Below are 12,893 nucleotides of genomic sequence, written 5' to 3'. Positions count from 1 at the left end.
GAAGGGGTCAACATTTAGTTTGTGCGTGGCGATGTCTTTCGGGATGCCAGGCATATCTGAATGGGAGAAGGCAAACAAATTGGCACTGTCAGTTAAGAATTTATGAAACTTACCTGGTTCCGAGAGATTGTGCCCGATATAAGCCTTTTTGTGTTGTCATTATTGTCTAGTTGGACGGGATCGAGATCTTCTATGGTTGACTCGGAGTCTTACACGATGTCGGGATCCTTGATAATGTTTGTCTGTATGTCGAGTTTGGTTCCCAACATTGCTGATTGCTATGCTTCCACACTCGTTCCTTTTAGTTGTTGGGTGTGTGTGTAATCCTGGGCGATACGATAGCATTCTTGTGCGGTGCGTTGTTCGCCTCGAATATTGAATACCCCTCCTGGAGTAGGAAACTTGATTACTTGATAGAGACTTGACGGGACTGCTCGCATGGCGTGTATCCATGGGCGCCCTATGATAGCGTTGTAGTTTGTAACTTGGTCCATGACATGAAACGTTGTTTCCAGGGTGACTCCTCCGGCTAGAATGGGTAGCATTATCTCTTCTGAAGTTCGATCGACTGCATTATAAAAACCTGTTAGTGTTATGCAATGTAATATTATTTTATCTTCGAGTCTCATCTATATGTGGACTCGAGGATGGATAATACATGTTCCACTTCCGCCATCTACCATTATTCTATTTACATCAGTATCTGCAATACGTAAAGTGATAATAATAGCATCCTAGTGAGGGAAAGACAAACCGTCAGTATCTGATTTATCGAAGATGATACTATCTTCGAGGTCATCATGTCGTTCATGAGTGATCAACCGTTTAAGTTTGTGTGTAGTGGTGAACTTTACATGGTTGATTAATGTGTCATCGCCTCCACCGATGATCATCTGTATGGTACGAGCGGGAGAGGGCGGTTTTGGAAGTCCCTGGGGTTGTTCACGTCCATGGGCAAAGTTAGATCGTCCTTGGTCGCTCAGCAGTTCCTTCAAGTGTCCCTGATTTAGCATTCTTACTACCTCCTGCCGCAGACCTATGTAATCTTCGGTTTTATGACCCCTTTCCTGGTGCAATTCGCAAAGAAAGTTCGACTTCTAAGTGCTCGGGTCAGACTTCATCTTTTGCGGCCATTGTACCTTTGTGCCGAGCTTCTCTAGTGCGTACACTATTTCTGAAGGAGAAACACAAAAATTGTGAGCAGATAAGAGCAGAGGCATACCTTTTTCGTTTTGGTATGGCGCGGTATGTCGAGGAGGGGCATCTGTGTGCAGCAGAGGAAGTGGGATGGATGTCCTGATGTAGGGCTGATGCCTTTCTCGGCCAAGACGAGGTCCCAACTGATCCCTTCGACCTTCGTTGCGATGATCTTTCCTTGCTTCAGCTTGAACTAACGTCAGCCGTTGGGTTGGACCATTGAGGTCGTCCTTGTCGACCCTTACCTCGGCGCAATAGGCGTTGTGGATTTCTTCCCAAGTGGTGGGAGGGTATTTCATGATACTGCTTAACAGTTTTCTAGTCGCTCTCGACTCATTTCTGGTTAACCCGTTTTGGAAGGCTGCTACCGCCATCCCCTCTAACACATTCGGCAAACTCATTCTCACTCTGTTAAACTGGGCTACGAAGTCCCTGAGTCCCTCGTCGTGCGTCTGCCTAACAGCGAATATGTCGTTTACCCTGGCTCCCACCTTTTTAGCTCTTGCATGAGTGGTGACAAACTTGTCCACCATTTCTTCGAACGTTGCTATTGATCGTGCTGATAGTTGTGAGTACCAGGTTAAGGGTCCCCCTGTTAGGGTTTCACCGAAGTTTTTCAGTAGCACTGATGGTACTTGTTTTTTCGAAAGATCATTTCCTTTTACGGTTGTGACGTAATGGATGATATGATCCTCTGGATGTATAGTACCATCATACATCTTTAGGTATGGTGGCATGTTGAAGGTTTTTGGAATGGCGTGGGGGGCTGCTTCCTCATTGTATGGTTGCTCGATGAATCGACCAACGTCCCGTTTTGGTAACAACTTTAGGGTGCCTGATATTTTGTCGACCCTTTCTTGATGCTCCTTTATCTAGTCGCGGAGTGTCTTATTCTCATTTTCCATTTCCTCCATTTTCTGTAGAATGGTAGCGAGTGTGTCATTACCTGCATCAACAGTAGTATGAGTGTTTCGTGACATCTATGTGTGCAATGTCTCTATTCTCTCTTTGAGCTGGTTTATCAAGTATGTTGTTCAGAGTGCTTATTAGCCACTCTTCCAGTAGTCTTTTTACTGCCGGTGGTGTCTCTCCTGTTGTAGACGTGGAGGCTTCTTTTTCAAGCGAAGTAGTTACGCTTTCGAGTGGGAAGGTGAAGCGTCTCTCCTAGGTGTAACGTTTGGTGTCACGTTTTCTTTGTCTTCCATGCCGTCTTCGTTGATGGTGTTCAGGATGTTAGTTGTGACACTTGCTATCGCTTTTAACCTTGCATTTCCTTTTCCTACCATTGTTAGTTTATGCCAAGCTAGGAAGCGATGGTTATTCCTTTTTATGATCTAGATGAAACTAAAATCTTAACTAAAGAGCTCCCCACAGACGATGCAAAATTGTTTGACCAAAAGATGTCCAACCCTTTGATTAAACTAATCTTATGATTAAAAGAAGAGTGAATCTCAGTTAAGAATAATAAAATCTAGATCAAGTGATAAAGAAAGTAAGCAAGATGAATGATGTTAGCTAATATGTTGGAATCAATTAAATGCTCGTAAATGTGACAACCTAAACCCCTAATCAATCTAAATAAATGCAGTCGGCGCAGAAAGGGAATAAGTATGAGATGATTGTGGGATCTTTGGATCTTATCAGTATCGTATAATGATGTATGCTCAGGTTATATGATCAATGAACAAGGCTTCTCTTGTATTTACTCTCAGATGAATCTTTTACAAAGTGTTCTTTTGTCTTTTGCCTGGATCCCCTTTTTCTTTACTAACTCTTCCTATTTATAAGGTACAATCTCCCAAGAAACCCTAAAAGTATAACATAAAGAATATTCGAAAAGCATATTCTTACTGTCTCCTACTAGGTTTACACTACCGTTGACATCTCATCTCGCCTGACTGCTCTTGGTCGTCGTCCTTCATCACGACAACCATCAGACGTTGTGTCGTGGTAACCTCATTCCACGTCCTACTCGACAGCTGTCGTGGTTGCCTTGGACACATACAATTTTTTCATGTTGGACTCTTGAAACCTCTAACTTCCATAATTTTTTTCCCACTACATTGACCCTTAAATTATACACTTGGGTGCGTATTTCTAGTTCATATTATTTGGTTGAAATGCAAGGACAAAGAAGGATTTTAGCTTGGAAGGTATACTAGTGATGGTGGTGGTTTGCATATCAAAATCAATAATTGGTTGTGTTTGGAACAAGAATTAAAATAATTAGGCAGTGCAGAAAAATTGACGAAATTAGAAAGGCATTAGGTCAATATCATCATGGAGAAGATTGTCCTAATTAATCCGGCTAAGAGGTAGGTTTTTTTCTATCTAAAACTCTCGTTCTTCTTCTTCTTCTTCTTTTTCCATCCACCTTCATGATATGATATTTGTGTTGTTCCATCTTTTCAAAATTTAATAAACAGGTGCGATGTTGCTTGCATAAATTTCATGCCTATCTTTTTCTGCAGGGAAAGAGAAACTTGTTGCTGAACTTAAATTTAATATAGGTGGCAATTTAAGTTCAGATCCATTTGGCCCGTCCAATCAGCCTAAGGTTGGCCGATCATTGACCCAACCATTTATTGAACTCAGTCTATCTAAAATTGCGCTGATTTTAGTCCAAACAAATTCATGAGTAACTTTGCTAAAATGTTTTAAAAATAATTCTTTTTTATTTGACATGTTATATATAACCATAACATAAGAAAAAATGCTTATTTGATAATTGAAACAATTCATAAAAAAAAATCATATTACTAAAAGGTTGATAAGAGGGGCGGGTTGGGCTATAACCCAAATTTTAGTCCATCTTGACACAATCCTTCTCAGCCCAAGTAATTTTTGGACATGCCATTGACCCACCCATTTATTGACTCAACTCATTTTAACCCACCTATTTATCGACTCAGCTCATTTTGACCCCACGCAAAAATAACTAAAACTCGTCCATTTTGACACCCTTAATTTAATAGGTGCAGGGTTGATAAGTGTAGCATTTTCTACACTCACTAAAATTCTTATCTTTGATAGCTGATCAGTTAGTAGTATTATTTATATCAGGTCACCAAGTAATGTTTGATATAAAAATTTACATGCCAATTTACAAATGATCTAATTGTGTAAATAAGTATGTTTTACACCATTAATACATAAAACTTAAACTCTTTCTCTTAAAGATTTTTTAGCATAACTACTTTCTCTGTTTTTTTTTTTGTTTTTTTTTTATTTTTTTATTTTTTTGGAGGAAGACGTCTGGTAAATTCGGTAACACCAGCAATAGTGGGACTTTACCCTTATGAATTTTAAGATATGATACCATTTGCCTATACTCTCCTGCTCTCTCTGTTATTATTACACTTGAGAGTAACAGCAAAGCAAAGCAAAAGCAATTTAGAAGAATTAGATCAAGAATTGAATTACAAGTAGAGCAGAGCGAAACAGAGGAAGAGGAGCCCGCCATTTCTGCTGTCTTCAACTATAAGACAAACAGACTTTGAGACGACCCTTCACCCAACACCCTGCCCCAGCATCAGTTACCACTCTCAAACCATATTCCACTCTACCACTACTAAATTACTTTTACTCAGATTCACAAGGACGGATCCAAAATTTTAAGTATGTTGTATAAGATATTACCATCATATTAAATTCATTCTATTCAGATGAATTGTCGGCATTGAACATTGAGACCCCACTTTTGAATCAACAAATCCCTCCCAATACCTCTGTGTCTCACTTGTTCCTCTTCTTGCTGATCAACCCATCATCTCAGTACTCTCTCTATATTCACATTCTCTTCAAGAAACACTAGTTTAATGAGAAAATAGTGAAGTTGTGGTCCTCTCTTTGTGGGTATTTTCCAAGATTTTATATCTGTCAAATATAAGCTTACATGGATTCCAGGACCCGTCTGGATTATGCTTTGTTTCAGCTCACCCCAACAAGAACCAGGTATTTGTTTACTACTATTCATTGACACTGTTCATGTTAATGCAAACTGTTCTTGGGATCTAACATTGATGTTGTTTCAAATTTGATTGAATGTTCGTAGATGCGATCTTGTTATCTATGCGGGTAACAATTCGGAAAAATTAGCTTCTGGTTTACTTGAACCTTTTATCACACATCTCAAATCAGCTAAAGATCAGATTTCTAAAGGGGGTTATTCCATTACTCTTCGACCTTCACCAACTAATGCTTCTTGGTTCACTAAAGCTACTTTACAAAGGTAAAGACACTGATTTTTTTTTACCTTTTATTAGCTTTTAATTTTATATTTTTTCTTGTCCAAATAATCATGCAACTTCTGTTACCTTATTATTTTTCTTGTCATTGCTTTTTGCGATGTTTACTGGGCTGCTTTGTTTTTCAACATCCTCAGGTTTGTGGGATTTGTTAGTACTCCTGAAATTCTCGAGCGATTTGTAACCATAGAAAGAGAAATTACGCAGATTGAGAGCTCAGTTCAATCTAATGAACAAGTAAATGGCAATATCAATGTTGAAGGTATGTTCACCAATATATCCATATTAGGTCCCTGCACCTGATGAATGTCACTTAATTCACTGCAGAGTGTGTGTGTGTGTGAATTTGTGTTTTTCAATTGATCTCAATTCTGGACCAGAATTTCTGGTCAACTAATGTGGTCTACATAGATTCTCTCTCTCGTTCCTTTGCCTGATCCCAAATGTAGAGTTTCTTGCAAGGGATGTATTCGATACTTTTGGCGATTATGTTCTTAACTATAACGAATTGGTTTGTCAAAAGGTTAGAATTCATCTATTAACAAAAGGAGTCAAAAGATTAGAATTGAGGAATAATTTTGTGTTCTTTGTTTGTTCAGTTTTTGACGGTAATGGTTGTCATGTTAATGTGATGTGCTATGAAGTCAAATGTGTGTTGTCACTTGTCACAGTGCAATACAACAGACAGGCTTCAGCCAATTTTTTAGGGTGACAACTGAGATTTATAAGAAACAGATTGATGCACCGTTTTGAGGTTCTTTATATTTAATCTTCAGGAAATGCATCAGCTTTTGATGGAGATTCCAAATTCTCTGCTGGTTTTCCAAAGGTATATCAATTCGATAAAACTATGTTTCGTCTCATGCTTACTCATTAATAACTGACATTGTGGTACTGAAGTCCAAAGGTGAATCTGATGGTATTGGTGAAGCTGCACAAGAAGAAAATCCCAAGTAAGCTCTTGTTTTTCGCCATATCATTACAACATCACTAGAAATGAAGGGGACTCAACTCATATGACTGTGTACGCATTGCTATGGATAGGGTTAGTCTTCAACGTGTTCTAGAAAGCAGAAAAGCAGTTCTAAGGAGAGAGCAAGCAATGGCCTACGCCCGTGCTTTGGTATCTGGATTTGATATGGATAACTTGGATGACCTCATATCTTTTGCCAATGCTTTTGGAGCTCTACGTTTAAGGTAGGACTTGAATGCAGCCACTAGTGACATGTAGATATACAGGGTTATATAGTTTTAGTTTTTTTTGTTTCTGCCAACGAGTTACTGAAACTATTCATTCTGCTGCCAACGTATAAATCTCTTCGTTAGGTTACATTTTCTTTGAAAGGTAGTAGACGAGTTTTTCAGTTTATAGCCATCTGATTTAAACCTCTCCTCGTTTCTTTGCTTTTATTTTCTTTCTGAAAACTTTTAGCTAATTCCTGTTTAGGTTCTCTTTGCTCTCTCTAGTCACTCTTCTGACAACACCTTATCTTTGGGAACTAAAATACTGCTTGACCAAGCTTGCTTCTGTTCTTTGCTCTTACTCTCTAACCATGTCATACTAATTCCAATTTAGTGTGGGCCAGTGGACTTTGAAGATACTATCTGTACCTTTTCCCAATAGTGGATGAGTACTGAAATATACTTCTGCCTGTATCTAGGGAAGCATGCATTAAATTTATGGAGCTGTGTAACAAAAAGAGAGATGACGGAATCTGGATGGATGAAGTGGCAGCTCTTCAGGCCTACTCTCCGTCTGAATTTTCATATTTTGGAAGATCTGGAATCATGCTTGCTGCTGAACATAGTGATGTTACTCAAGATATCATGATGAACAATCAAAACATCGGTCTCTCCAGCAGAAAACAGAATGGTTCTATTGATGCTTCGACATCTGATACCATAAGTCATGGAAGTTTAGACACTAATCTAGGTACACGTCTATATTTTCAAAACCTGTATTGTCTTCTTGTTTGTTTCACTTGTAACTTCTTCGTAAATAACTTCCATGATGACTTTTTTCAGCCATGTTTACCATGAATATGGCATTACTTCATTATATACTTCTTCTAATCTTCTTCTTGAACAGCAGATGTTCCTATTTTAAATTTTTGACTAATGAGTCTTTTCACATTGTTTATATTCAATTTTGTGACCCTCTTTGCTTGTGTGATAGCTAAACTCTGCTGCTTTTGTATGTGGAATTGCAGAAAATGGCTTACCGCCACCAATCCAAATGCACTCTACAGATGGAAAATCACAAGCAATATGGCCAAACAATCTACCACCTTACATGCAAAATTTTCAAAATCCTGCATTTCAACAAGTGCCACCATATCCAGGGTACATGTTTCCAGGCATGCAGGTTAATCCAACTTACTATCCTGGAATGCCATGGCCTGCAAATGCCGAAGATTCTAGTCGAGGTCCTGTTCATGAATCAGATTATAATTGGAAGAATAAACCACCTTCCAAGAACAAGAAGAAATATTCAAATGGGAGAGGACCTAATAATTCAACAGAAGATGATAGACATGATAGCAACAATTCAGCCTCTAACAGTGATTCTGATGACTATGAGGATGAGAAGAAAAGGCAGCTGCCTATCGACAACCTTCAGAACAAGAAGCATGGGAAAAGTTCATCAAGAAAAGTTGTTATCCGCAACATAAACTACATAGCTTCGAATAGAAATGAGCAAAGCGACAGCAGCACTGACACTGATGATAGTTCTGCCGATGAGGATGCAGGTTCCCTCAGAAAGCAGGTAGAAGAAGCAGTTGGATCATGGGAGAGGCACCACAACTCAAGGTCTCGCAACAAGAAGAAACGAGATGGAAAGAAGGTAAACAAAAGTGGCAATATCTCAAATGGGGCTTCTAAGGCGGATACTAAGGATGAAGTTACCAGAGAAGAAAACATCGGTAAGAATTGGGATATCTTCCAGAACATTCTTATGCAAGATGCAGATTCAAGGTCCAATGACACGGGGTCAAAGAGCTTTGTGGAAGATGTAGCACCTGCATCCAATGTTAGATCAGAAGGTTTATTAAAGCAATGGACTCCATCAGCCGATTCTATTATTGTTACTGAGAGACAACTAGGACATGAAGATAAAGTGCCTCAACATAACATTGGGGAAGAACAAAGTCTTCAACCAGCTAATAGAAGAGAAAGCACAGAAGAAGAGTTGTTATTTTCACATAGAACACAGGAGTCAGATCGCTATCCTCAGTCTATCTTGTCCAATGGTGCCACTGAATCAGTTGTCCTTAAGAGCCACAAAGAGGAGGATTGGTTAGCTGGTAATCTACTGAATAAATCAACACATCAAGGAGAAATCTCAGATCAAAGTATCTTTGTTGGAGATTATGCTTCGGAGACGGGGAAAGATAAGAATGGCGTTCAATTTGATGACTCCATTATGGTTCAATCCCATTCAGTTGATATCGCGTCTGATTATCACCAACAGACAGACATTTTCATGGTTTCAGACATTGTTGGAGCTGAACAAGTTAAGAACAACATGCCTAATCATGTAGTAGAAGATAAGCTTGATGCTTCTGATACATGCGAACCAAATGACCTTTTCATGGTGCTTGGAAGGGCTTCAACTGCTGAGCAAGTTTCAGCTTCTTGGAATCCTGAAATAGATTACGAAAATGATGTCTTCTTGTCTGAAACTCTTAAAATTCACACTGATGTCAGACCTACTGATATGAAGCTTCCACAAAATGGTGAAGAAACCAAAAAGATCGGTAAGGACCTTGGACGAAAGGGAGTTAGCAAAGAACCAAAATCTAAAGCTTCAGTTGGATCTCTTGGAAGGACCAAATCTGAGATATCTTCACGAATCAAGAAATCTCCTTCTGCAAGTAATAGAACCACGTTGCAAAAGAGCAAAGCTGAGAAGGTATGGACAGTCTCTATACTGGGGTGCATGGACATCTAATAAAAATCTACTTTTGTCCACCTTGTATCTCTATTTTTTCAGTGTAATTCATGTTCACTCAATTTGCTGGATCGGTTATGTTTATGGTGAAACCTTTTTCAAAAAATGTGTCGTTTGAGAGGAAGATGAACATTCAATTTCTAATATGGGTAGAAATTTCATGTCATTTAGCTGCTTGATATGAACATATCATATCTTAAAAAGGAGAAGGAAAAGAAATACTAAAATCCCCTCTTCCAAGTGATGGTTTTCTTATTCTTTTCATCTATCATTGTTATTATTATTTTTCTTTAAATTTCTCTATGTTACTGACAGGACGAAGACACAAGAAAGAGATTGGAACAATCACTATTGCAGCGTCAAAAGAGAATTGCAGAAAGAAGTGGTACCACTGGTTTTACCAAACCAACTACAAGGAAGAATGCAAAAGAGTCAGCCACATCTTCAAAATTTGAGAAGCCAAAACCTGAGGCTCCAACTGAGGCAACGAATAGATTACATAAACCAGTTTGTAAGAGTTCCACTATAGATCGCCTTTCAGCTACAAGGACAGCTAAGGATCGATCAATTGAGTCAAAAACTACTCCAAGTAGGAAAGCAAGTCAAAAGGAGAATAAAGTGATCGCTCCATTACAAAAAGCTGGAAATGAGAGTAAGAAATGTCCAAGTAAAATCAAGCCTTCAGATTCAAAAAGTCATCAGGTCAAGCCTTCGGATACAAAAGTTCATGCAAAAGATTATTCTGCATCTGATTCTCAGAAGGTAAAAGATGGTAAGGATGACATAATGTTAATGTCAAATGAACGCGGATCTGAACTAAGACCACAGTTCTGTAATGAGACTGTTGATGCTAAGAACACGGAGGAGGTACGTAGCATATCATTAAATGAGAAGAAGGATATACCTTTGCTTTCTGCTAAACATTTGAAAGATGAAAAGAAACAAAGTTCCAACAAGGTAAGGTTTGTACTATCTGAAGTTGAAAGCTCAGCAGCTGTTGATGATGTTATTGGAGTTAGTCCTCAAGTGAATGGTAATCCGTCCCCCATCAATCCTCTGACTTCCTCTGCTTCCAAAATGCATGAGGACAGTAACATAAATGTGGAGCCTACAGAATGCCAAGAGATCCTCTCTAATGAAGTCTCCACACCTCCTCCAAATAATGAAATGAACCTCGAGGCAAATAACACGAGAAGAAAATGGATAACTGATGAAAGCTCTCTTAAAGTTACCAAAGGATTCAGAAAACTTCTCTTGTTTGGTCGGAAAAGCTGAATCCTTCCGTGTGGTCAAGTCATGGCATTTGTTGTGTGTCTGCAGAAGCTTATCGTCCGTCCATATCACCTTCTTGAGTGGTAGCGTAGGAAATAGGAAATATACAGAAGCTGCATGTTTAAGGAACAATAAGGCATCAGGTATTGCTGCATTGGTGGTTGCTGTGAATAGGTGAAATTGTGTGATGAGTGTTTGGTTTTTATTTAATAAAAACTTGTATCCTAAGAATATATCTCAGTTATTTGTGATCTTTTCGCGATCCTCTTTCTCCTTATTCTCTGCCTAAAGGAAAGAAGAAAAAGAAAAAGAAAAGAATCGTTTAATTTCTATGAGTGAAACCTACAATCATGTAGTTCTCTTTTGTTGTATAACGTTATTGTTTGAATTCATATTCTTTTTATGAAGCTGTCTTTGAGTGGTTCAAGTGCTACTACATTACACTTAGACATCCTTCAGTGAAACATCAAATGTAGTGTAACTTTCCAGACGCTATTTTGACAATGCATGACTAACAAAATTCCTTAAATGCAACTATTTTTCCTAGAAAAAGTCCCATAAAGAGATGATAAGTGGGAGAAAGAGTGAAATGACAATGTCTTCTGGAGTGGAAGACCTTCCGAGTTCCGTATCATACACTATCATAGGCGCGAAATCCGCCTAGCTACTTACTACTCAACTTAAAATTAAAATTAAAATTGAAATGGAATTCAAATTGAAGGAGAAAAAGAACCGTACTAGTCAGAATTTGGGGAAAGATGGAGAGCTCTCTTGAGTTTGGGGTCGAAGGCCTGCCTCGAAAAAGTCAGTGTCAGATCCTTCTCCCTACTCATGTTGTTGTGCTTTTACAGTTTGTTAACAGTTTCTGCAAATGATCCACAGAATGTCCAATTGTAGAGAAGACTAAAACTGCAAATGATTGTCTAATTTTAAGTTCAGCAATCCCACATCGACATTTTATTGATATTACGTGTGTTGATATACATACCTTACCAACCTGTTGCTTGTGTTCGTAGAAAGGAGAGACGGTTGGCATCTCCCCTGACAGGGACGGGAACAGCCTTCGGGCTTTACCTGTTAACAGACACATCCGGTTAAGGCTACCCACTTCGGTGGATCTTACCCAATTTTTTTACGAGTAAGATTCTATTCTAAAATGCGTAGGTCATACTTATTTTCTTAATCAATTTTACAAATATCATAAACTTAGGAACTGTGCGTGAATGGTGTTGAAAATATATAGTCCAACATATATCTATATCGAGCACCTTTAGAAATAGATTTCACAATACACAAAATAATTATTTGATTACTCTAATATTAAAAATATGAATAGTCATTTAATAGTTTCCTAATATTTAGAAATTCGATATCAATTAGATTTTATGTATTAAATATTTTCCTATTTGAAATGTGTAATATAAAAAATTAGTAAAAGAAAAATAACAATGAAAAATCACAATATTTTGTGACGTCTTTCACAAAAGCCGTTTACTACTTTTACTGTGGGAGTCCTTTTGTTTGTCCTACATTCAACAATTAATTCTTTTTAAAAAATAAGTAATTTAGGTAAAAGTTTTGAGTACTTTCAATTTTTCTTTTAGGTTTAGGAATCTTTTTTAAACAAAATGAACCGATCAATTCCTTATAAGAAAAATATTACTAATTCTTTATAAGTATGCTAGGTACAAAATTTATTAACTATTTATAAATATTTTAGGTAAACTTTTCGAGCACTTCCATCTTGATGTAAGTTTAGGAATTTTTTATTTTTATGGTAAATATCTCGAGCACTTTTATTTCAAGTTTAGGAGTATGCGTTTACGCATGAAACCTAATATTTAGGACTTAAAATTTATTAAAATTCTACTTTATATAAATCCATCATTAATTATATTAATTATGGATCATGACTATAATTTCTTACATACTTTTTTCATAATTATTTTCTTTTTGATAGTTAAGAGACATAACAACATAATGTTAGAGGCATCCAACATATTTTTGAAACCTTTTTTTTAGTATTTGTTAACATAAATCCCATGTAGGTATCCAATATGTTGTCTAGCCCTTCCTTGTTTTTAAGATATTTTTTAAATTCCTTCAAATTTGAGGTTTTTGTCTTTCTCCATTAAATTCTCGAATTTTTGCTATTAATCTTTGTGTTATATGTCTATACGTAGTTTCACTGAAATTATATGTTATTCAATTATATTCCTTTTCTA

At 37.5% G+C, this 12,893-nt stretch overlaps 2 protein-coding genes and 1 non-coding gene across 3 annotated transcripts; 2 read left to right on the top strand and 1 right to left on the bottom strand.

Annotated features, from left to right (window-relative positions):
• Positions 1-1,097: 1,097 nt before the first annotated feature.
• LOC138873254 (uncharacterized) lies at positions 1,098-1,916 on the bottom strand. The gene has a single exon (XM_070151699.1). The coding sequence runs from the start codon at positions 1,914-1,916 to the stop codon at positions 1,098-1,100; it is 819 nt and encodes a 272-aa protein (XP_070007800.1).
• A 3,068-nt stretch (positions 1,917-4,984) lies between these two features.
• LOC104231622 (COP1-interacting protein 7-like) lies at positions 4,985-10,671 on the top strand. Its single transcript, XM_009784642.2, has 9 exons — positions 4,985-5,151; positions 5,252-5,428; positions 5,582-5,706; positions 6,221-6,273; positions 6,345-6,397; positions 6,489-6,641; positions 7,106-7,377; positions 7,655-9,357; positions 9,712-10,671. The coding sequence occupies exons 1-9, from the start codon at positions 5,093-5,095 to the stop codon at positions 10,669-10,671; spliced, it is 3,555 nt and encodes a 1,184-aa protein (XP_009782944.1). The 5' UTR covers positions 4,985-5,092.
• A 1,003-nt stretch (positions 10,672-11,674) lies between these two features.
• Positions 11,675-11,802, top strand: LOC138874256 (U6atac minor spliceosomal RNA). The gene has a single exon (XR_011401300.1). It is a non-coding gene; the product is annotated as a U6atac minor spliceosomal RNA (small nuclear RNA).
• Positions 11,803-12,893: the final 1,091 nt, after the last annotated feature.

The sequence above is a fragment of the Nicotiana sylvestris genome, chromosome 7 (assembly GCF_000393655.2).
Source record: "Nicotiana sylvestris chromosome 7, ASM39365v2, whole genome shotgun sequence".
NCBI lineage: Eukaryota > Viridiplantae > Streptophyta > Magnoliopsida > Solanales > Solanaceae > Nicotiana > Nicotiana sylvestris.
The sequence above is the reverse complement of the archived record's forward strand: the minus strand, read 5'-3'. Positions and strand labels throughout refer to the sequence as shown.